This window comes from Labeo rohita, chromosome 1 (assembly GCF_022985175.1).
Source record: "Labeo rohita strain BAU-BD-2019 chromosome 1, IGBB_LRoh.1.0, whole genome shotgun sequence".
Classification (NCBI taxonomy): Eukaryota; Metazoa; Chordata; class Actinopteri; order Cypriniformes; family Cyprinidae; genus Labeo; species Labeo rohita.
In genome coordinates, this window is record NC_066869.1 from 18844787 (window position 1) to 18870509 (window position 25723).

Consider the following 25723-nt stretch of genomic DNA (forward strand, 5'->3'; position numbering starts at 1 on the left):
TTCAGCTATTTTTGCTGCAGGATGTACAGATCTTTATGACTCATTCTTCGTGATAATGAATAAACTGACTATGCGTGGAAAGGATGAATGTTTACCAAAGGATCTTGTCTGAAATTCTCGTCTTCTGGAAGTAATTGCGAGAGCTTTTCTGTTCTTGATGACGACTGGTCTTTCTCTACTGTTCTCTGTGGCTTTCCTTCATTAGTAGTAATCTAAACATAGGGAGCAATGAGCTTGGCTCAAACATGCCTCGTACTTTGATTAGCAAGGGTGAAGCGTGCTCACCAAAGATTATGTTGATATCTACCATGACAGCATCAGCATCTGTCAAGTTCACAGATTTCAGTTTGCTTTGTAAAGTCTCTCAGCGTTTCAGCCTTCAGTGCATCTTCTGGTTTTCTCTCTCCCTTTCTCTTCCATTGGGTGTCTTGCCTTTTCACTTCATGGTTCAAAGGAGAGGTGAACATCACAGCCATCATGCTTCCTGAGAACCAGTCAGGGAGCCAGACAGCACCTCCTGTGGCATGCTGGGTAAGCTGCTCAAGTTGGGTAGCTGCCCACCAGCCCTCGAGACCCATTTTCTTTTATTAATGAATCTTTCTGGCTAGTTCCTTACTCATGCACATACCATATTTCACCCAGAATGAGCTTTTAAGGATCTTCAACAGTGCTTAAGCCAGTCAGATAGCAGGAGAGCATGTTTAAGAGCATTTGACTGTATGCTTCCTGAAACAGCATTCGGATTAATCAAAACAGACTGTCAGTTATCCGTGGATTTATTTAGTTCTGAGACAGATCATAATCCGTGATTTGTGCGAGTTGAAATTTTCCACCCGTTGTCGTCCAGAACTCCACAACCCTCCACCCCATGCGTAGAGGAACCTTCCAGTCTGAAACCATCTGTTCGGACCACTGGTCCACACTCTTCTGAAACAATCTGTTCAGGCTGATAGAGCGATTTCACCATGCTCCAGAAATTAACATACAGTGGGGTCCAAAAGTCTGAGATTTTATGTTGATTTCTTTGTTTATTTAAGTTGAAGTCAAAAGTTTGCATACACCTTTTATTTGGCCAAAATAAGAGGGATCATACAAGATCCTATTAATGTTATTTTTTATTTACTACTGGCGAGAAATATATATTTTACATAAAAGACGTTTACATCTAGTCCACAAGAGAAAAGCGCATTTTTGTGTATTTAAACCCTTTCTAACACAGTGTTGTTTTCGTCAACGATGACGATGACGAAATCATTTCGTTGACGCCACTTTTTTTCATGACGATAACGAGACGGTGACGAGATAAACACTGCTCTTTGATGACTAAAACATGACGAGACTTGTGTGAGTTTTCGTTGACGAGACGAGAATGGACGAAAATGTTAGTGGGTGGTCTGTCAGACGTTTAAAATGCATGACATTTCTGCTTATCGTGCGTGTCAATTAAAACCTAAAAAGTATCTGTTGCTGCATTCTATCCTTGTTTGGTCACGCCCATCACCTGGCATGTAGCGCACAACGTGCTCAACACGTCACACTGTTGTCACTCATCACAGACAATGGACCACAATGGCGGCAGTTTCAACACAGGGGCTTGGTGGTCGCAAACGTAGAGACGACATATGGGTGTATTTTAAATATAACCCAGCAGATAATAAAACAGAGTGTATTGTGAAGGAAGACGGTGACAATTGTGGCCACAAAGTAGGCGGAAAAAATACGACCAACCTTAAGCGGCACCTGAAGGCTCACCACAAGGATATTTTTTCAAAGGTAAGTTACAAGTGCTGTTAACATATCGTATATCGTAGGCTAATTTTGCTAACAGCAAGCTGTTACTATTATTAGTACAGTTACAGATATGTAATTGTGATATTCTGTTTGTTCTTGTTGTGAGACGGACCCTCCTCTGCTGTTGTTGTTGTTGTTTTTACTACAGTGTTTACACTATTTACAGGGTGGTCTTATTTATTTTGTTCCAAAAACTTAAGAACATGTTTGTTTCATACTTTCAAGTATGTATAACTCTCTGGTATAACTTACAACCTACCTCACTGTACCTCAGGAATCTTTAATTATTTTATTACATTGTTTGCACAAGTTAAAGATAGAGTGGGGTTGTATGATGTCTGTTTTTACAAATAATATGCATCTTAATTGCACTGGCAGACAAGGCCAAGTTGAGCATATGTGTTCCTCATCCATCACTCATATTTTGGGCATGTGTATGTTCATTGTACTTTAGCAAATTCTGAGAAATAAAGCCACAATTGCTGAAGTAGAATGTTTTTGTTTTTGGCTTTTTTGGAGTAATGAACATTGATTCCACTGTTACCACTTTATCTGTGTGTAATGCACAATCATTAGATCAGAAAGTATTTGCAGTTGGGTGGAAACCTTATATGTCTAAAACCATTCCTTTATTATTGTAATTATTGGTGAAAATAGCTGATCTGCAAGCTCACAATGTGTTGAACTTATAGATCGGCTGCTATTTTCACAACTTATGTGTGACACTGCCCAGCAGCAATCTCCAATACTTATTGACCTAAATTAATTTGTTAAAAGACTATACTTCTTTTTTTTTTTTTTTTGACTAAAACTAGACTAAAACCTTTTTGAGTTTTTGTCGACTAAAACTGGACTAAAACTATCACATATAGAAGTGACTAAAATTTGACTAAAACTAATAAGCATTTTAGTCCAAAAGACTAAGACTAAGACTAAATCTAAGATGGTTGTCAAAAACAACACTGTTCTAACAATGACTGTATGATTTTGAGATCCATCTTTTCACAACTGAGGGACTCATATGCAACTATTACAGAAGGAAAAACGATGCATTAAAATCCGGGGGGTGAAAACTTTTGAACAGAATGAAGATATGTACATTTTTCTTATTTTGCCTAAATATGTTTTTTTTTTTAAATTTCCATTTAGTACTGCCCTTCAAAAGCTACAGACGATACTTACATGATTTTAATGGATCAGTGAGCATTTGAACCTTCTGTAGTAGTTGCATATGAGTCCCTCAGTTGTCCTCAGTGTGAAAAGATGGATCTCAAAATCATACAGTCATTGTTGTAAAGGGTTCAAATACACAGAAATGCTGAAAAAACTAAGAATTTGTGGGCATGAAGGATTTTTCTGAAGAACACTGGGCAATTTACCTTTTCAAAACAAACAACGGACTCACTATTAAGAATCAAGTGTATGTAAGCTTTTGAACAGGGTCATTTTTATAAATTCAGCTATTATTTTCTCTTTTGGACTATATGTAAATGTCTTTTATGTGAAATATCTAATTCAGGTCAGTACTAAATAAAAAAATAACATGGATTTTGGTAAAATAATTAACATTTTGGAGATTCTGCAAGGTGTATGTAAACTTTTGACTTCAACTATATATATATATATATATATATAAAGTAGATTTAGTGGCTACTTTAGGTCTGTTGCATCAGCTGGCCCTATACTGCTCGTCAATCATACAGTCAAGCTGTTTCTCTCTGGCTTTGTCTCTCTCTCTCTTTCTCTGACCACACCCCTCAGTCTATACCTCAGAACAAGGTCATGTATAATTTACAGCTGCAATAACCACCAAAAAGCATTGCATATTCATTAAGTCTTTCATGTCAGATGTTGAATTTGAAAGTGCGTAAAGTCAAAGCCCTCTCTGAACTCACATTTATATTTCTGTCATAAAATATGGAGTGATCTTTTGTGTTTTCTTTTATTTCTTTCCTTTTTTGTGCCGTCCTATTTGATATTCCAATATTATCCTTTGTGAGGGTGATATTGAAAGCTTGTGACAGGGAGAAGAAGAGACGTGCCGTTTGTATTAGATAAGCACAAAGATCTGGAAAGTAATAATGAAAGGATTATGAAAAATATCTCCTCAAAGATGAATGCAAGGTTTCACTTCTAATGCTGTCTGGTCATATCAAGCACCACAAACGAGCACCTATAAGGACAGTGACCAGTATATCACTGCATATATAGAAAGAAGAAGAAATAAATAAATAAATCAAATCAAATCAAATAAAAACTCAGCCTGACCCAGAGTAATCAAGATACCAGCTAAAAAACTAAAGATGCATATCAGATGATTACAGCTATGATCATAAAGGAAAACAACAATAAACAAGAATTTAATATTGAATAACTTACATTTTGGAATTGCATTGTCTGTTTTTGAACACTGTGGTTGAAGTGGTTGAATGAATGCATGAATGAATTAATTAATTAATAAATTAATGATTTTTTTTTTTTTTAATCTGCATTTACCTCTGCAGTTCTGTGAATAATATGTATTAACAAACTGTAAAGTGCAAGTGTGGTAATAACATTTTTGTGATAATTTTATACTTTCATTTTCATACTGTTATTATATTTTTAATATTATTATTATTATTATTATTATTAATTAATGTGAACAGCCCATACCTGCTAACCAGATTCTTTGTCCTAATTGCACTGTGAAGCCTATCTGTGCAATCTCATTGGATAAAAATCCAAAACTGTGCGTTAGTTTCCAATTCAGTGTGTACAGACAAATCTCTTCACTGAAAACATGTCCCATCACACCTAGTAAGGATTCTGACTAGGCATAGTAATGTTAGATCTGAAAGTGTACAGAACTATGGCAAGAGAAAAGTAGCAGTAAAGGATGAAATGGGTTACCTTGAGATTTTCCCTTTCTCTCTCTACACGCTGGAACTCCTGGCGCTCCTTGTCTAGAGCCACCTCTTTTGTGGTAATTTCATCTTTTAACTGTTCGAACATGTGGTTCACGATCTTCACCTTGCGTTTCATCTCAGCATTCTGATCCTAGAAGCGAACACAGGGAGGCATGTGAGAGACCGCCAATACTTACACAGACACAAAGATAGCCGGGCAGACAGGTAGACAAGCGCCCCAGCACATTCACACTCAAAACACACACAAACACACACTTCAGTGCGGTGAGAAAAAGTGACACAGCAGGAATGGGTCATCACTGAAAAGCTGACAACAAAGGACGGTCGTTTATAGACCTGAAAAATAAGTCTTACACTTGAGTTCCCTACTGCAGTTTTCAAAGCTTCCCTTCCTGTGTTGACATATTTTCTACTGATACAGAAAGTTTTGGGCTTGTCTCTTATTTTTAAAACATAGCCAAGAGACTTGATTTGTTAGCGGATTGCATATACGGTTGAACCACTGATGGACTATTTTAATGTGCGCTTACAACCTTTCTGGGCCTTGAACGTGGTAGTTGCATTGCTGTCTATGCAGGATCAGAAAGCTCTCGGATTTCATCAAAAATATCTTAATTTGTGTTCTAAAGATGAACGAAGGTCTTATGGGCTTGGAATGACATTAGAGTGAGTAATTAACGACTGAATTTACATTTTTGGGTGAAATATCCCTTTAAGATGTCATGCATTCTGAATAAATTTGCAAATTTAAAAATATACTTAAAAGATAAGTTCACTTCCAGAACAAAAATATACAGATAATTTACTCACCCCCTTGTCATCCAAGACATTTGTGTCTTTCTTTCTTCAGTTGATAAGAAATTATGTTTCTTGAGGAAAAAAATCAGGAATTATCTCCATATAATGGACTTCAATGGTGCCCCCAAGTTTGAACTTACAAAATGCAGTTTAAATGTAGTTCTAAACAATCCCAGCCGAGGAAGAATATACTTTTTAACCTCAAACCCTTGTCTTGTTTACGTCTCAGTGACCTCAGTTTTTTACGGTCAATACAGTTAGGGTACGTTGACAAACTCCCATCTAATTTTCTCTTTCAACTTCAAAATCGTCCTACTTCGCTGCAGAAGTACCAACCCAGTGTTTACAAAGTGAACATGCAAAGAAGATCAAACCCTATTTACAAAAAAAGGTAAAACAGCGTTGTAGGACGATTTTGACATTGAAGGAGAAAATGAGACAGTAGTTTTTCATATACTCTAACTGTATTGACCCGGATTACACAGACTACACATGTGCATCGCAGAGATGAGACAAGACGACCATTTGAGGTTAAAAAGTATATAAATTGTCAATTTGTTCTGAAAATGACAGATCGTTTCACTAGACAGACCCTTCTTCCTTGGCTTGGATTCTTTAGAGCTATTTGAAGCTGCTTTTAAACTGCATTTTGTAAGTTCAAACCTGGGGGCACCATTGAAGTCCACTATATGGAGAACATAATTACTTATCGACTGAAGAAAGAAAGACATGAACATTTTGGACGGCAAGGGGGTGAGTAAATTATCTATAAATGTTTGTTCTGGAAGTGAACTTCTCCTTTAAGCCAGAAACATACTGGAAACACATGGGGTGAGTAAATAATAACAGCATTTTTATTTCATGGTGATTTACCTTTAACTATCTTGCTAAGCAATAGTGACAGAAATGACAGTAGCTTTAAATAGCGGCATTCAAATCATGACAGTAGTGGACCTGAAAGAGGAAACTGACTAGAAAATGACAGTTCACACTTATTTCCACTATAGAGCTCCTTGCGGCAGTGCTGAGAATGCAACTTGTGTTGCATTTTGAATTGCATTCTGACACATTTCGCACTGCATCAATGCGTGAAAATGAGTTTTGTGTAGCTAGAAGCGTCTACATTCACGTACTTTTGTGGGTGCAGGCCTAAGTCCGCGCAGCAGGGAGGTAACCTGCTACTTCCGACTTTGTATAAATGGGGCAAAATCCTGGACAAAGATTAATGTTCATGCCAACCTACACAAACTACCGTGGGGCGAATTTCCCAAAGAAGCCAATCCCATGGATCTACTGGCCTCTACGTCTGCTCTCATACTCATAGGGAGCAAATTTTTAAGATGAAGGTCTACACACGCACACACATGTACACTTACCTTGGCCTCAATTAGGTTCTTGCTGAAGAGGTTCCTCTCTGTCCTGACATCCTCATAGAGATTCTGTTGCTGCTTCAGTTTTGTTTCAGCTTCTGCGATTCTCTTCTTATACTCAAATATCTGCATCTCCTTCAGTTTAATGTCCTCAATATTCTCAAGGACCTGAAAAGACAGAGAGAGACAATGGGGTAAATCAGGTAAACCATAAAAACTACGTTTGCATTCTGTCTGTTGCCTGCATATTTCATGGTCAAAACAGACTTGTATAACACTTGCAATTCATTCAAAAAGATCTGTTCAGTCTGTAATCCTAAAACCAGGGGAAAAAATAGCATTTTCAAACACAGAACTGTTCTAAAGTTTGTTTAGGCACAACTGTGTATGATTTATGTTGCAGAACACAACATGACAGTCACTTTATATGTTAAACACAAACCTTATTTTACCCATAAATCAAAAAACACTTTTCTAAAAACCCATTAAAAAATTCCCCAGGGATCCCATTGCGAATTAGCATTACAAATTAACTTCATGACTACACAGCTCTATAGAGTATAAAGTTAACATGTTGCCAAGCTAACACTCTACTCAGCCCAAAAAGCATAGTAACATAAAGTACTGAATCATTTCTTAGTAGCCACATTCTAAATGAAATTCTTCGCAGTGCATTTTGGAATTGCCTGTAAGGAATTTCTTTCTTCTGCTGAACACAAAAGAAGAAATTTTGATGAATGTGGGTAATCAAACAGATGAGAGTAGCCATTGACTTCCATAGGAATTTTTTTTTATACTACAAAAGCCAATAACTATGTTCAACCATTTCATTACCCACATTCTTCAAAATATCGCATGTGCTTATCACAAAAAAAATTATCACAGAATTTTAATTGTAGGGTGTACTGTCCCTTTAAGGCTGTGAGTCAGATGCTCACCAGCCTAAATGATGTCACAATGACAGTGACTGCATTGGAATGTTTAGATTCTATGTTCTTGACACATCCTAATTGACTCCTTGCTAGGTCAGCTGCAGAAATCCTACATAACCCAGAAAGACACCGTGGTTTATTGGTTGACCGCCACTGTTAATTTTTTTTAAAATTGTAAGTTTTAAGGCCCCCCTGCAGGGTTGTGGTGGATAGAGCAGGGGGGGCCCTATAGAGTGGTAAATGGTGGATGTGGTGTAGTGTGTTGTGTGTGGTGGGGGGTGTGACACAGTGATTGACAAAAGGAGGGCCGGGGTGGTTAGTCTCTTTATCAAATGAACCTTACTGGTTTATAGCAACCCCACCCGACCCCGTCCTCTGTATAACAGTTGTTAAATCACTGTTAACACCTGCTATAAACCAAATGAATAAATCAAACTAAATCAATGACATGCAATAAACTCACTATGAACTATTTAATCCCTGTGTTGTTGCCAATAAATGTAATGCTACTAATAAGCACAAAAATACATATTACAATCAAAAATATTGAGTGAACAATGATATATGGGCCATTCTACATTCTAATTGGTGCAAAGTCAGAGTTGGAAACATCTGTCTTTTTTCACAAATTTTGTATGTATACAAATTGTATAATATCCAAGGTACATATTTCTAGTAATTGTGCTGTTAAATCTCATGCTGTATTTTCAGAAAGTTTTGGAATAATTGTCCTCTCCCCAAAACTGTCACTACCAGAAACACAGTAATATATAATTAGAAGGGTTATATTGACCTATTAGTATTTTGCTTACATCTTGCTAGTAAATATATTTTTTTCTATTTTATTAAAAAGTTTTTGGAGACAAATCAATAACAATTACAATCTTAGTAATATTTCAAGTGTAATTTATGAGATTTGTTGTATTTTGAATCTAAATTTTCTTTATAAAAGGCAAAAAGTTGATCATACTTATTTCAAAGTTAAGGATTCATTAGTTTAAATATACATTGAACCAAACACTATCATAGCACCTTAGCTGACAATTTAGTGTTCTTTATTTTTGACAAAACATCCCATGTTTCTGTAGTGACTGCACATTTTCGTTAGTGACAGTAATGTTTTGGTAGCGACCACATCACATTACAGAAGTACTGTGCAGTTTAAATGCAGCTTCAAATAGCTCTAAACAATCCCATCTGAGGAATAAGGGTCTTATCTAGCGAGACTATTGATTATTTTCTGAAAATAATTTACAATTTATATACTTTTTAACCGCAAATGCTCGTATTTTCTAGCTCTGCGTGAACTGTGCATTCCGGGTCAATACAGTTAGGGTATGTCGAAAAACCCCCATCACATTTTCTCCTCCAACATCAAAACCGTCCTACATCACTGCAGAAGTACTGACCCAGTGTTTACAAAATGAACGCACAAGGAGGGTCAAACACCATTTCCAAAAAAAGGTAAAACAGCAATGTAGGACAAATTTGAAGTTAGAGGAGAAAATGAGATGGGAGTTTTTCAACATACCCTATACCTGTCATGAACCAGAATACACAGAGTTTACACAGAGCAGGCATTTGAGCTTTATAAATTGTTAATTTTTTTTTAGAAATTAACCGATCATTTTGCTAGATAAGACCCTTCTTCCTCAGCTGCATAGGATCGTTTAGAGCTCTTTGAAGCTGCATTTAAACTGCATTTTGGAAGTTCAAACTCACGAGCACCATTAAAGTTCACTATATAGAGAACATTCCTGATTTTTTTCCTCAAAACCCATTTCTTTACGACTGAAGAAAGATATGAACACCTTGGATAAAAAGGGGGTAAGTAAATGTTTGTTCTGGAAGTGAACTTCTCCTTAATATGATGATTTTATACAGTATATTATTAAGCTTTCTGATATTTTAAATATTATTGTGGGTTTCATTTGATAATAAAAGGATTTTAGTAAACATTTAAGATTTTAATATTTAAATACTTTTTAGATGTGTTTTTTGGTTGTTGGGAAGCAAAAATTGTGTAGAATGGCTCATATATATATTAATATCACATATTGTGTTGGACACTGGGAGCCCAGTGTCAGTGAAAGATAAAAGTGATGCTTCCATAGATTTTGGTCAAAACAGGGTATTATGTGAGGCAACATCATTTTGATACCTGTTGTTTTCTTACAGCCTTTCTGCCAAAAATTTGGAATGCTGTTTATGCTATTCATCGAGAGGTTATGCAACCTTGCACCGATGCAAATACAGCTTCAGAATTGCCTTTACCTTTTTCCCCACATGTCATGTTTTGATTTGCTTTCTTCGACTCAGATACATTCACATCAGGAGGAGTTTGGAGAACCAAACAACTTGCCTTTATTGAATTTCACTGCAGTCTGAATAGTTGCCAATCCATGTTAACCTTTTCACTTGAGCATTTAGCAAAGCGCAAAAATACACAGTTTCAGTGAGATTTGATTGAAATAGCAAAAAAATATTTACTTTGTCCAGAACACAGGCTTTACATTAAACGGATGCCATCCAAACTCACATGTGCTATATACAGGGTTAAATAGCTCCTGATATTTAGACAACAGCTTTCAGACTTACATGCCAGACACATCGTGTCTGTAGAAATAAAGAAAGGTGCATGTGTCAGATGAACCCACTGGTTGTAAATACTCAGCACTTCTGAAAGTAGTGTGTATATAATCAACCAAAGCATGGGAAAATAATGCCAGTCACTTCCCATAAATTCACAAACTCACGATTCACAGTCAGCTCCAGGGCCTTATAAATCAAACTTGCGGACGCCATAGAGTTTCTCCATCATCTCCTCTATAAATCTAGCTAAATTCAGTGATCTGAACTTGGCAAAAGTCAAAAGACATGTCATTCTATAGGACAACACATAGGCTTTGTCCACTATGTGGATGACATCATATCTATGTGCATAGAGTCATTAATCATGTCAGAAGTCACACAATCTAACCTAGAAGAAGTTCAAAGACAAATAGCATTACAATACTTTACATTACTACTATATGAAAACACATGAACATAGGATTTATATATCAAGATTCTATGTGCACAAAAGCCTTCATCACATTTACTGCTCATATAATGTTTTCAAATGATCTTTTTCATGTCCAGATATACAGGAGAACTCTCATGCTCTCATTATTTAAAGTTTCACCAATAAAATGCTAAGTATGTTTTATCAGTCATATTATTAAGGAGTAAAGGACGATAACCCTTAATGGTTTTCTATAAATAACTTGCCATTAATTATGGTGGAACATGGCGAAATGTAATGAGACAGTCTGGGGGCAATATGTGTTGGCCGTAAAATTACAGGCTGAAGATCTACAGATTTGCATTTAAAATAAAATTTGTAAAGACAGTTAACAGCTGTTTTTTAAATAACTTCTGTATGTAATGCAATCCTGGTGTGTGTGAAGGAAGTAATACTGTGAATAAATGTTTAATATCACTCTGTTTTTATGAAACTTCTGCACCAAGAACTGAGAGCAAAGCTGGCATACTTGCATACTTCCTGCACCAGCTGAATGGGAATGCTAACGAATAGCTTTCTTCAGGCATTATAGACCTACTTGTTTGAACCGTGTTTCTTATTTTAAATCAGAAGAATTTTTATTCTTTGCAAAGTACTAGCAAGCTACAGTGTGGAGTCAGATCTCAAGAGGCAATCTCAAAACCATTAGCTAAGAGCTTTTTCAACACGCGGCCTTACGAATGCTTACGGCTGAGCATTTTTTACCTGGAATTAGATGATTAACTTTTCAAAAAAAAAAAACCCTCTGAAAGAAAGCAAATGTTAGCAATGCTGAATACATGAAATACATTTGTGTCTCAAATAGCCTCTGGTTCCTAGGAAACTGTGATAGCTGTTCCAAAATAAACATCTTCTGCAGCGCAACCTTCATGTAGCTGAAAACTGAAACCGACTGCTTGCACTGTTAGACGGTATAATGAATGCTGTGAGTTAAGAAGGAATCTCTAGATAGAAACTGCATGTCTGTTTCACTGTACACTAGATAGATAGATAGATAGATAGATAGATAGATAGATAGATAGATAGATAGATAGATAGATAGATAGATAGATAGATAGATAGATAGATAGATAGATTTTTTTTGGTAGAACTGATTATTTTACTGCAAGAAACACTGCTAAATTTTGTAAAATCCTGGCGGTATTTTACAGTGCAATCTTCAAAGGATGATGCAGCTAGTTTACACGGAAACAGGAACACTATTATATGGAATATATTATGTCTAGTCTTATCTGTCCGAGACAGAAAGAGAGTTAGAGGATGTGCCTGGGGCTGAATGTAAACCTGAATCCTCCTGTTCATGCTGCAGTGCACTTTCCCAACATAAAACCTGAGAAAACAAATGTCAGGGCAAATGCCAGGATGCTAAGGGGTGTGTCAACACCAAAAAAAGACAGATTTTTCATGGACCACTGTTCAAGACAGATATTTTTAGTACAAAGGTGTGTAATGACCATCACAACATAGTCTGTAATTATAATTAACACCACTGCTTCCTGATTTGAAAAAGAAAAAACAAATCAGTCAGCAGATGGTTTTAATCATAAGAACATTTAATTTAAAAGAATAACTTTAGAGCAGAAGAAACTTTTCCAGCAGTCTTACTAAGTGACCCTATCTGGCCAATCAGTCATCTTAAAAATACCTTTCTTTTTTTGCATCTAATGCATTTCCACAAGTACATTAACTAAGTGAATGACACATTAACTGAGAATAGCAAGTAGCACATTAACCCAACTGTAATTTTCTCATGTGTCAAGCTCTCTTACAAAAGGTCATGGTGAGATAATGAAGCAAACTGCAGAGCTCATTTACAGAATAATTCACCCTAAAATAATAATCCTGTCATCATTTACTCACCCATATGTCATTTCAAACCTGTATGACTTATTTTCATCCATGGAATACAAAAGAAGTTAGAAGTAGAATATTCACGCTGCTCTTTTACATACAGTGACAGCGTACAGTAAATGATAAGAGAATTTTAATTTCCAGGTGTCTGGCTCTTTAAAAACTGTAGATTTTTTATATAAAGTTGAAAAATTGTCATGTAATTGCAATAGGTTGAGCATCAGACTGTTCTCTAATTATGTTGTTTGTGCCACGCTTGACTTAACTTGATAGTTGCCCATTATACCTAAACACATCTAAAAGTTGCCGCCTTGAAGTGTGTACAGAGCGGCACACACACACACACACCGCACTGTTGCGATAGCAACAGTTTTATAAAGTCATCAGTAAGATGACTCACACAAGCAGGCTGAAGTACTATAGAGTGAAGAAATGCCTTCAGGGATTACAAGACAAAACCAAGAGACTCTCAACTCTCAACAACTCTTAGAAAGTAAAACATCGTTTTAGAGAAAGAAATGTGAGGAGATTTAGAATTTTTGCACTCTTAGGCCTACTCGATGCAAGTATGAATGTAAACACATCAAGCTACACAAGCTATATTTAATGTGTCATGCTTTGAAATGGGTTCAAATTCAATTCACATCTTAGTGCAATCGTGTTGCATTCTCAGTACTACCACAAGGGGTGCTATAGCTTACTGTCAATGTTCTTATGGTTGCTACCTAGGCTCATTGGAGATACAGGTGCATCTCAATAAATTAGAATGTCATGGAAAAGTTCATTTATTTCAGTAATTCAACTCATTGTGAAACTTGTGTATTAAATAAATTCAATGCACACAGACTGAAGTAGTTTAAGTCTTTGGCTCTTTTAATTGTGATGATTTGGCTCATATTTAACAAAACCCCACCAATTCACTATCTTAACAAATTAGAATACTTCATAAGACCAATTAAAAAAATTGGAATAAATGATCATTTTTAGTGGCACTGCTGAAAGTGTTCATTTACCGTATGGACCCCAGGTTTCTTTGACAGTGGCCTTCAGCTCATCTGCATTTTTTTGTCTCTTGTTTGTCATTTTTGGTCTCTTGTTTGTCATTTTCCTCTGGACAATAGCCCATAGATTCTCTATGGGGCTCAGGTCTGGTGAGTTTGCTGGCCAGTCAAGCGCACCAACACAATGGTCATTTAACCAACTTTTGGTGCTTTTGGCAGTGTGGGCAGGTGCCAAATCCTGCTGGAAAATAAAATCAGCATCTTTAAAAAGCTGGCCAGCAGAAGGAAGCATGAAGTGCTCTAAAATATCTTGGGAAACGGGTGCAGTGACTTTTTCAAAAAACACAGTGGACCAACACCAGCAGATGACATTGCACCCCAAATCATCACAGACTGTGGAAACTTAACACTGGACTTCAAGCAACTTGGGCTATGAGCTTCTCCACCCTTCCTCCAGACTCTAGGACATTGGTTTCCAAATGAAATACAAAACTTGCTCTCATCTGAAAAGAGGACTTTGGACCACTGGGTCCAAACAGTCCATTTCTTCTTCTCCTTAGCCCAGGTAAGACACCTCTGACGTTGTCTGTGGTTCAGGAGTGGCTTAACAAGAGGAATACGACAACTGTAGCTAAATTCCTTGACACATCTGTGTGTGGTGGCTCTTGATGCCTTGACACCAGCCTCAGTCCATTCCTTGTGAAGTTCACCCAAATTCTTGAATCAATTTTGCTTGACAGGCCTCTCAAGGCTGTGGTTCTCTCGGTTGGTTGTGCATCTTTTTCTTCCACACTTTTTCCTTCCACTCAACTTTCTGTTAACATGCTTGGATACAGCACTCTGTGAACAGCCAGCTTCTTTATGGCTTACCCTCCTTGTGAAGGGTGTCAATGATTGTCTTCTGGACAACTGTCAGATCAGCAGTCTTCCCCATGATTGTGTAGCCTAGTGAACCAAACTGACAGACCATTTTGAAGGCTCAGGAAATCTTTGCAGGTGTTTTGAGTTGATTAGCTGATTGGCATGTCACCATTATCTAATTTGTTGAGATGAATTGGTGGGTTTTTGTTAAATGTGAGCCAAAACCATCACAATTAAAAGAACCAAAGACTTAAACTAATTCAATCTGTGTGCACTGAATTTAATACATGAGTTTCACAATTTGAGTTGAATTACTGAAATAAATGAACTTTTCCACAACATTCTAATTTATTGAGATGCACCTGTACATGATTCTACCTACATTTTTGCAAAACTCAAAAAACATACCAATATGTACAAATAGATGATAGATGCTGTAGATTCTTGGTAAGCTCACTGGCCTCATTTATCAGTCACTGAGCTAACTTTAGTGTGTGTGTGTATGTGTGATCATGCTGTACCTTCTTGGTAAGCTCACTGGCCTCATTTATGTAGCTTTCTCCAGCTGGTAGATGATCTTTCGCTGTTTCTGGGCTTCGTCCCTGTAGTTTAAAATCTCCTGTTCCAGAGTTTTCTTTGACTGTTCGTGTAGCTTAACAATGGTCTGCTGTTTGTCTGTTTCGTTGGCCGCCTTGATCATATTCTGGAAAAGGAAAATATGCACACACCGACACAAGAGGTTATACAAAAGATCAATTTGTAAATATACTTAGCAAGAGTGACTCAAGATTTTCAGAAAATAGACGTAAAAAGACGAGCTTGAGAATAGGCTGATTTTATTCTGTGATGTATTGCTGTTCAATAGATCAAAGGAATGATTCTCCAAGGTAAGCTGATATCAAAAGACGTGTTTGTATGCCACAGTGTGTGTGTGTGTGTGTGTGTGTGTGTGTGTTTGTGAGACAGAGTGTCTCCTGTGCAATTAAATATGAATATCCTGTTATTTTCATACGCACAATAGCAATGCAATATTCAGCATGTCAGCAGAAACATCATGCACCTTCTCTTGTTTTGTGAAATCCATCTGTGCACCATAACAGCATGGGGAAGCTATGAGAGCTGTGAAAATGCAGAACCGCTGCAGAAAATTAGCCCTAACGATAAAAATATAAACCATGAAGACTCATCAAAAAGCTAACCTGCTATAATTTTCAGGAGATCTAAAGCATGTCAAAAATGTTTTAAGATCAGATCACTCAGGTGAGGTAATAGGCGCTTTTTTATGTGTATGATTCTATTGATTAATATATGATATATTATTTAAATAATTAAATAATAACCTAAATAAATGAATAAAGGTTTTAGAGGGGTTTTAAGAGTGTAAATCATTTGGTTGATAATTTGACATATCCTTTTTTATTAAATAATAATAATCTACATAAATAAATGTTTTAGGGGCATTTTAATGTTTGTGATTTGATTAATTTATTATTTAATTAATAAAACAAACAAACAAATTTTTAGGGGCTTTTTATGTGTGTGTGGTTTATTTGATTGATTATTTAAAACATTGTTTAATTAAACACAAATAATAATCTAAATACAGAAAGTTTTAAAGGCTTTTTATGTGCATGATTTGTTTAATTGATTATTTAATGTACAATTTATTTAATGAAATAATAATCTTAATAAATAAATAAAGGTTTTAGGGCCTTTTCAAGTGTGATTCTTTTGATTGATTATTTTATGTATTATTTAATTAATGAAACAAACAAACAAATTATTTTTAGGGGCTTTTTATGTGTGTGTGTGTGTGTGTGTGTGTGTGTGTGTGTTTATTTGACTGATTATTTGATACATTGTTTAATTAATTACACACAAATAATAATCTAAATAAATAAAGGTTTTAGAGGCTATTTATGTGTATGATTTCTTTAATTAATTATGTGATGTATAATTTATTTAATAAAATAATATTTTAAATAAATATATGAAGGTTTTAGGGCCTTTTTTATGTGTATGATTTTTTTATTGATTATTTGATATGTATATTTGTAAGAAATAATAACCTAAATAAATAAATGTTTTAGGGGATTTTTAATGTTTGTGATTGATTTGATTAATTAATGAATTGATTTGATTTATTATTGAATTAATAAAGTACGAACAAACCAACAAATAATTTTAGGGGCTATTTATGTGTGTGTGGTTTATTTTATTAATTATTTAAAATATCATTTAACACAAATTATATAAATAAAATTATAATTTAAAAAAATTATATATATTAGGGCTGTCAAATGATTAATTGCAATTAATCGCATACAAAATAAAAGTTTGAGTTTGCCTAATATATTTGTGTGTACTCTGTGTAATTATTATGTATATATTAATACAAACACATTCATTTATATATTTAAGTAAATATTTACAAGTATATGTATTTATTATAATACATTTATATAATTTTATATTATATACAAATAAAAATATTTTGTACATAAATAACATATTTCTCTTAAATATATACATTAATTTGTGTATATTTATAATAACGATATATATAATAAAAATAATATAATAACATTTTGTACTGTTTCATTTCATTTCATACATTTTGCCGGAGGTCGTTTTCAAGACATTTTGTTAGAAAAACATTAAAAGTAAATTAGAAACACGTGTCCACACACACCTTATTCAAGATGTCCCTCTCCCGCACCAGTTCATCTATAGCCTTCTTGTCCATATCCATCTGCTTTTTTGAGGTCTCCATTTCTAAGGAAAAACAGAAAATAAAGCACTTATAATTATTTAGTTTTTCTTTCAAAGCCAGCGGGGTATAGCGCTAATTGTTACTTTTCTTTTTGAAAGGCTTTCCGCTAATAGGGTTGTTTTCAGAAGCACTTTCCACAGTCTGTGAAGGACCAACGTAAAATAATTAGACAATTCAAAAAGCCCATTATACGGCTGCAGGCGTAAGGAGGTAGAAAAGAGAACAGGGACACGGAAAGACTAAAAGAAAGAGCGGGAGCGAGCGGAACGGGAGAACGGAACGGTGCCGTGTCTGGAGCAGGCGTGCATGAGTGGACATTGCGGGGCTGCGCTGTCATGTGAAATGGCCATTCCATGTTCTGTCCTCGGATGACCCCGCCTCCTCTTCTCCTCGGACGGCCAGCTCACTGACCCCGCTGTCACAGCCCATCTCATCAATCACCCAGCCAACCCTGATTAAGATGACAACATCCATCACCGTGGAAACCCCGATTAAGATGACAACAGGGCTCTGGCTCCATCCATCAGCCGTCAAACACCCTCCATTCCAACCGTCCAATCAGAGCCTGGAGACTTTCACTAATATGAGGATTTCTTTATAAATTACTGGCTTGATAACAAGCCTGATCATTTGTCAAACGGCACAGATGGGATCAAGGACACTGCGTAAATTAAGTGCAGAGTAAGGAGGTTTTGTTTTTGTCGTATCATACTTTTTTACCCTTCCACGTTCTGCGATTCCAAAGCGTGCAAGAAATAAGAAGAAATGTTACATATATTAGAGTGTTTTCTAATTGGATCACAGAACAGCAGGGGAAAATATGCGAAATGCAAATAATAAAAAGCAATTAACCATGTAACAGTTAAGACAGCAATGAATAAATGGCCATATCAGCTGTTAAAAGGGAGGAGAAAACTTTTTTTTTTTTTTTGTTAACATCGAAGGCTGTGCATCTGATAAACTTATTCTGGCACAAATTTATCTCATTTAATAAAGTAGGCAGATGACAACATTTTCAGGTTACATGAGGAAGAAGAGGAAGATTTGCTATGTGTGGTGATTTTTTCTCTGCCAATGGCATGAAACCAACTAATTTCAAGAGACATATTAAAAGGAAAAGTCTGGTCCGAATTTTCTGATGCTGTGTCAATAATAAATTATTTAAATATGTTTTATTATTATTTATTTAATATAAATTATATTATAAATTGGCCCATATGCTATTTAATTTAATTTAATTTAATTTAATTTAATTTAATTTAATTTAATTTAATTTAATTAATATTATAAATATTATAAATATTATAATATTTATAATAAATGGAATTAATAGAAAAAGTAGTAGTACTACATAACTAAATATATTGAATAATATAATATATTAAATTATTACTGGATTCATGGCCCATATAAAAAAAAAAAAAAAAAAAATAAAATAAAATAAAATAAAATAAAATAAAATAAAATAAAATAAAATAAAATAAAATAAAATAAAATAAAATAAAATGATCCAATACACTTTTACTGTATTTTGGCACAAATTTATCTCATTTGATAGATGACAACATTTTCAGATTGCATGAAGAAGAAGAAGAAGAAGAAGAAGAATTTTATATATTTATTTATTTATGTATATTATTTTTTTGCAAAAGTAAAATAAAATAAAATAAAATAAAATAAAATAAGTAATAAATAAAAAGTCAAATAAAAATTTGCAACATTCCACAAAATGACTAGAAAAATAGTAGCACAACATAACTAAATATATTGAATAATATAATAAATGATTATTCAATTCAACCTGCTTCATTATTAGCATTAATATTACTGTGAAGTGCATGATCCATATATGCAAAAATTATAAAATAAAATAAAATAAAATAAAACTTTTGCTGTATTTTGGCACAGGAAGAATATTTTGTATGTGTGGTGAATTTTCATCTGCCAAAGACATAAAACCAATACACTTCAAGAGACATTTTAAAAAGAAATTAATAATAATAATAAATTAAACAAATTTAATTAATAAATTATTTAAAATATCTGTACAATTATTTTATCAGTTATTTATTTTATATAAATTATATTATAAATTATTTAATTTGGATTTAACTGTACTATTTTATACACTGTATGGTTAATATTGTTGGTCATATATTTCATGAGCATAGTAATAAATATTAATATAAATATAAATAATGTTTTTTATTATTTATTTATTTATTTATTTATTTATTTATTTGTTTGTTTTTTTGTTTTGTTTTGTTTTGTTTTGTTTTGTTTTGTTTTGTTAAGTTTAGTTTAGTTTAGTTTATTTAGTTAGTTAGTTAGTTAGTTTTGTATGCCCATGCATTCTGGTACAGTCATGTCCAGTACAAAATCTTGAATCAAAAGCCTTAAAGCAAAACCAGCTTTGTAGATCCACTGTATAGACTCCGTAGCAAAAAGCACAAGAAACAACAAGAAACACAAGAAGCATCATGAATCAGCCACATTAAAAGATTCCTTGTAAGTACACATTCACAGAAAAGAATGGCAGATGGCCTTTTGTGCAGCGGTTCTACTAACAACCTCAGACAAAGCTCTCTGGATTACAGGTCAGCTAGTCAATAATTGATGAGACTGATGGAAGTGTCCAGCTACACTGGCCCTAGGGTTTCCCTGAGCAGTGCCGCCTCTATGATGTGAAGATAAGACTGAGGTTAAGCACCAACACTCCACAGAACTAACTTTGCAGGGACAGTCCCACTGCAGCAACCTAAGTGCTGAGTTCAGTGAGACAATGCTCACGGCTCAACCTGGAGCATTCTGGTTACCAGACCAGACTTTTACCACTACGCTATCTAGCCCATCAGACTCAGCTGAAGCCATTAGGATCCACTGCCTTTCCTGCATTGAGTCTCCTGAGAAATCTATCTTCACATGCTCAGCTAGAATGGACAGATCATGGGTATCATCAGGGTAATGGATGCTGGTGTTGGCGAGAGGTCACTGTGGTTGGAAGAAGAAAGACAGGGTGAGCAGGTGTGGAGAGGTGAAGCAAGAGAAGGAAGACCAATCTATTGAACAGATTTAGATCACATGTCACTCACCGCAGGTGTGCATCCCATTTATTAAAACACATACTATCAGAAGACAAAACTGAATATCTTTTTAACATATAAGCACATGGATCTCTTTAATGGAGGTTTTCAAATGTTTCTGCTTCACAGCCCAGATTTTACACTGTACCTTATGTAGCCAATTATCTACCGTGAAAAAGTTACAAAATATCCATAAATCAAAGTTTGAAATGGATTAATAGATTAAAAAGATTAATATTACCATGACCTCATAGGCCATATGCACCAATTAAAATAAATAAAATAAAATAAAATAAAATAAAATAAAATAAAATAAAATAAAATAAAATAAAATAAAATAAAATAAAATAAAATAACAAGATGTCATGGAATGACTACAAAAAAAAAAAAAAAAAAAATAGAAGTACTATTGAACTAAAAATATTTAATAATTTTATAGAATAAATTATTATTATGCCCCATATGTAAAAATAAAATAAAATAAAATACAAAATTATTAAATTAAATTAAATTAAATTAAATTAACAACATACCATGTAATGACAAAAAATAGTAGTACTACATAACTAAATATATTGAATAATATATTAAATTATTACTGAATTCAAATTGCTTCATTATTAGCTTTAATATTACTATGACCTGCATGGCCCGTATGCAAAAATAAAATATAAATAAAATAAAATAAAATAAAATAAACAAGCCATGAAATGACTTGAAAAAAATAGTAGTACTACATAACTAAATATATTAAATAATATAATATATTACATTATTATTGAATTCAAACTGTTTCATTATTAGCTTTAATATTACTACGACCCGCATGGCCCATATGCAAAAATAAAATAAAATTAAATTAAATTAAATTAAATTAAATTAAATTAAATTAAATTAAATAATATAATATAATTATGTCTTGAAATTACTAGAAAAATATAGTAGTACTAAATAATTAAATATATTTAATTTATTATTAAATTCAAACTACTTCATTATCAGCATTCATGTAAAAATAAAAAAATAAAATAAATTAAATTAAATTAAATTAAAGACAACATGCTATGCAATTCTATAGAATTTTAGGTCTATCAAATCATATATACTGTATATAAACACAACAAAAATAGGCTAAATATTGTATCAGTATTGGGTACGGTACTATTTGATGCATTTGTTTTTTGATGTACATAGCCAAAGATGTGGTAAGCATTTCTCGCTTTTAAAATTTGATAGACCTATTTATTTTGCTGTCCTACGCACAATTATATGGTTAGCTGCATTTTATTATCCACATTATTTTGTCCCTTTGCCCCTACACAACGTTTTTAGAACAGAGCTGCGACCCATTTTTGGGTCACAACCCACTACATGATCCCACATGATCCTGTAAACATTGCTTTTCAAACCGATTTTGATAGTTAATGCCATTTCATTCCATTCATTTCCCCTTTCTATTGTTACGTTATATATCACCCCTGTTCACCCTTACAAAGCACAAATAAACAAACCGTTTCATGCCTCCAGATAAGCAGTCTAAGCTCTGAACATGAATCAGACACAGAGACTAAGGTCACTTTATCACCCCAGAGTCCAATGTTTCCTTTCCCTAAAAACTCTGGAAGTATATGCTGCACACACACCCACGGGGCATTTGGGGGCTGTGCAAGGAAATGTTTGTAATGGCAGACAATTTAGATATAAATTTACTGGTTTGACATGAGCTACTGTATGTCTCAATGTCAATGTTTTATTGACAAATAGAATTTGACATCACAAGCATCACGAGAGTGTGATGCGAGTGTTTTTATGGCAGAAATGGGTGTCTGAGATATTAAAAACATTCTTTGGTTGTTAATCATCGTGTGACTTTTTGATTGGACAGGGTTTTGGATCGAAGGCATGCAACTGGCTCGGCTTGCAGAATTTAGCAAAACACAGCCTTCAAGACATCGCCTCTGTCAGGGTTCTGCCCTGACCGTTATGTCTGTTCTGTCTCTGTTTAACATGTCTTTGTTTGTCTTGTGTCTGAGTACATGGCTTTGTCTTTGTTTTTGTTGGCCATGTGCCCCTCTTGTCCAGCCCCCTTGTTTCCCTTTACCACGCCCCCTTGTTTAGTCTTAGTCTAGTCCTCGTTTACCCGATTATGCTCACCTGACCCTCATGTGTTCTTGTCCCTTTATATTGTGCTTCTACCCCTCATGTCTCTGCTGGTTCGTTGCTTGTGTATCCTTTGTGTGTGAGCATTGCGTGTCTTCAGAGCGTTGCCGGTAAAGGTTGCTTAATAGCGTTACTGTGCCTGCCAAGCCTATTCAATCAGTTTTGTATTTAGTCTTTTGACATTTCTAGTCTTTTCTTCTACTCCAGCTAAGTTTAGTTTTTTTTCCAGGTTTTATCAAACCTTTTTGGTTTTTGAATTTTGCCCCCTTTTGTATTTTCTGTTTTTACAGTTCCAGATAATTGGATATTTGTTTTGTTTTTGGTTTGGTTTTGTCTTGTTTCATTTTCATTTATTTAGATCGGTCTTGGCAGTCTGTTCTTTTGGTCTTGTTTTTTTTGTTGTTCTCCCTTGTCTTGTATCTTGTTTGTCTTTGTTCCACACCCTGATCCTCCCTGGTCACTGTTCTAAGGAGCGGACACTGTCTGACTGGCTCTTCAGTTGCAGCATTATCAAGCCTCTGGTACATCAATGGACTGACTGGTGCTGCTCCATCTCCCTGGCTCTACAGCCCAACCTTGCCTGGGTCCCTTTTCGTTGTCGTCTTGTTTCCCTGGGGACTCCCCTGTCCTATTGTCTAGATTATCATTGATTATCACCACTCTATGCTTTGTCTTGTCAATAAATGTAAAACCTCTGGTCATTCTGCATTTGGGTCTTTTCTAGTAGATTGCTGTGACAAACCGTGACAGCCTCAGTGTCAGATATTGTTAATTTTATTACCAACACTTCTGTCATTAAATACCTGTGCCTATTTTTGTAATCAGCATTAATTAGTAGCCTAAATATCACAGCACTTGCAAAAATACAGAATTTATTACAGGCGAACACCCTGAGGAGATATAATGATAATTAGGCATGATTTAATAAAATTAAAACTGTCAATTATTCCCGATTTTATGAAGTTTACATTAACACACAGACCTTTTCTTCTCATCTGAAATGTCTAAATATTCTCTGAAACAGAAAGTTTTAATGAATCACATTGTTTTAACTGTTTCATATAGAGGAATGCAGCATTTTACTTCTTTTGTAGCTGCTGTTGGTCATTATTTTTCCAAATTAGTTATATAAAATTGTATTTTCAAGTTTTATTTTGTGCACACTTATTTAAGTCGTCAAAGTCGCCACCCTTAACTGTATGCTACTATAAATAATGAGAAGCTTGCATCTGGAAAACAACAGTTTAGGGTGAACCAACTAATGACTGAGAAATGTGCAGATCCGTACTAGGGACTGATTAAATTGAGTGGGGTCATAAAGAGAGAGGCATATGATTGTGAAAAGTCAACAGGTTTTTAAGAAGACACAATCTGAGACAATGAGAAGGACAATGAAACTATCATTTATCTTACCAAAAACCTGCAATCCAGATTTTCAAATCAGCAGGGAAGAACAGGAGATGAACAGGAAAGTGCCAGTGGAAATGAAAATCAGAGATGTGAAAAGCACAGTATGGAGGTCAAGGTTAAAAAAAAAAAAAAAAAATTAATTAAAATTAAATTAGATGTATTCATTGTTTGAATGTAATTACTTTCAGCTCTATCTTCCTTTAAAACTTATTACCTAAGATTTGAAAAAGAGAAAGAGAACAAAGAAAAGATGACGGCTTTTGAACTGATGTGAAAAAGAGAAGTTTTAACTGAAGTCCTCTTGATAATGTTAGTCAAGCTTTCTTTCTCTGAAAACATCATAATTTAGTTTTAAATTGTCCATTTTGTAACCTCTCTTTGTGCTGTCTGTCATCCCAATGAAAGCCGTCCAAATATACTACTAATTCAGAAACAGAAAATTGTGTGGTACATGTGCTATATTCATCTTCCATATTTATGGCCACGAGCAAGTTATCTCTGTTCACGTGTTTTTGTATTCATTGGCATTACTTTGCCCTGCTGATGACCAAGATGAATGAGTGAAACAGTTGAATGAAGGTGAAACAGTGTGGAATAATTAGGATTTTTGTGAAAGAATTCTGAAAAAAATATTGTGAAGTTACTACAATCTAAAATAACTGTGCTCTATTTGAATTAGGGGTGTCAAACGATCATCCAAAATAAAAGTTTATGTTTACATATTATATGAGTGATTATTGTACGTATTTATTATGTATATATAAATACACACATACATGTATATATATATATTAAGAAAATTATTTTAGATTTATATATAAAATTTTATATGTTTATATAATCTAAACTACTATACCTACATATAAGTATAAATATACATACATATATATATATATATATATATATATATATATAAACATGTATGTGTGTGCATTTATATATGCATGTAGTATGTAAACATAAACTTTTATTTTGGATGTGATTAATCGCGATTAATTGTTTGACAGCCCTAATTTGAATATATTTAAAATATAATTTATTCCTGTGATGACGAAGCTGAATTTTCAGCATCATTTCCCTAGTGTTCAGTGTCACATAATCTTTCAGAAATCATTTTAATATGATGATTTGTTGCTCAAGAAACGTCCCCTATTTGGGGATCCCAATTAGTCGGTCAACATCTGACATGACATCGAGAGTGACCGACTGAAAGGGAACAATTTATGACCAGTATCCCTGTTGAAAAAAACAGCATATGCTGGTTAGGTATGTTTTGAAGCATGGCTGCTGGCTCAAGCTGGTTTAAGCCAGTCCTTAGCTGATGCATGGTCATGAGCAGGTCCTAAGCTGGTCCTAAGCTGGTCCTAAGCAACTAGCCCACAGACAAGCTTAGGACCAGCACATGACCATCTTAAACCAGTTAAGGACCAGCTTAGACCAGCTCAAACCAACAGCCATTCAAAACATGCCTAACCAGCATATAGTACACTCTTAAAAACAAGGTGCTTTAAAAGGTTCTTCACAGCAATGCCATAGAAGAACCATTTTTGGTTCCAAAAAGAGCCATTTAGTCAAAGGTTCTTTAAAGAACCATCTCTTTCTTACCTTTTTATAATCTGAAGAACCTTCTTTCATCACAAAGAACCTTTTGTGAAACAGAAAGGTTCTTTATGGAACCATTTAAACAAAAAAAAAGGTTATTTTATGGCATTGTGAAGCA

At 34.4% G+C, this 25723-nt stretch overlaps 1 protein-coding gene across 1 annotated transcript in view; it reads right to left on the reverse strand.

Moving 5' to 3' along the window:
• The window catches only part of cfap58 (cilia and flagella associated protein 58), a 112204-nt gene that overhangs the window by 78951 nt on the left and 7530 nt on the right, over nucleotides 1-25723 (reverse strand). Inside the window, 5 exon segments of the mRNA XM_051109986.1 lie at nucleotides 4684-4830; nucleotides 6875-7036; nucleotides 15099-15133; nucleotides 15136-15280; nucleotides 17270-17352. Of these exon segments, the coding sequence (XP_050965943.1) occupies nucleotides 4684-4830; nucleotides 6875-7036; nucleotides 15099-15133; nucleotides 15136-15280; nucleotides 17270-17352 (572 nt within the window).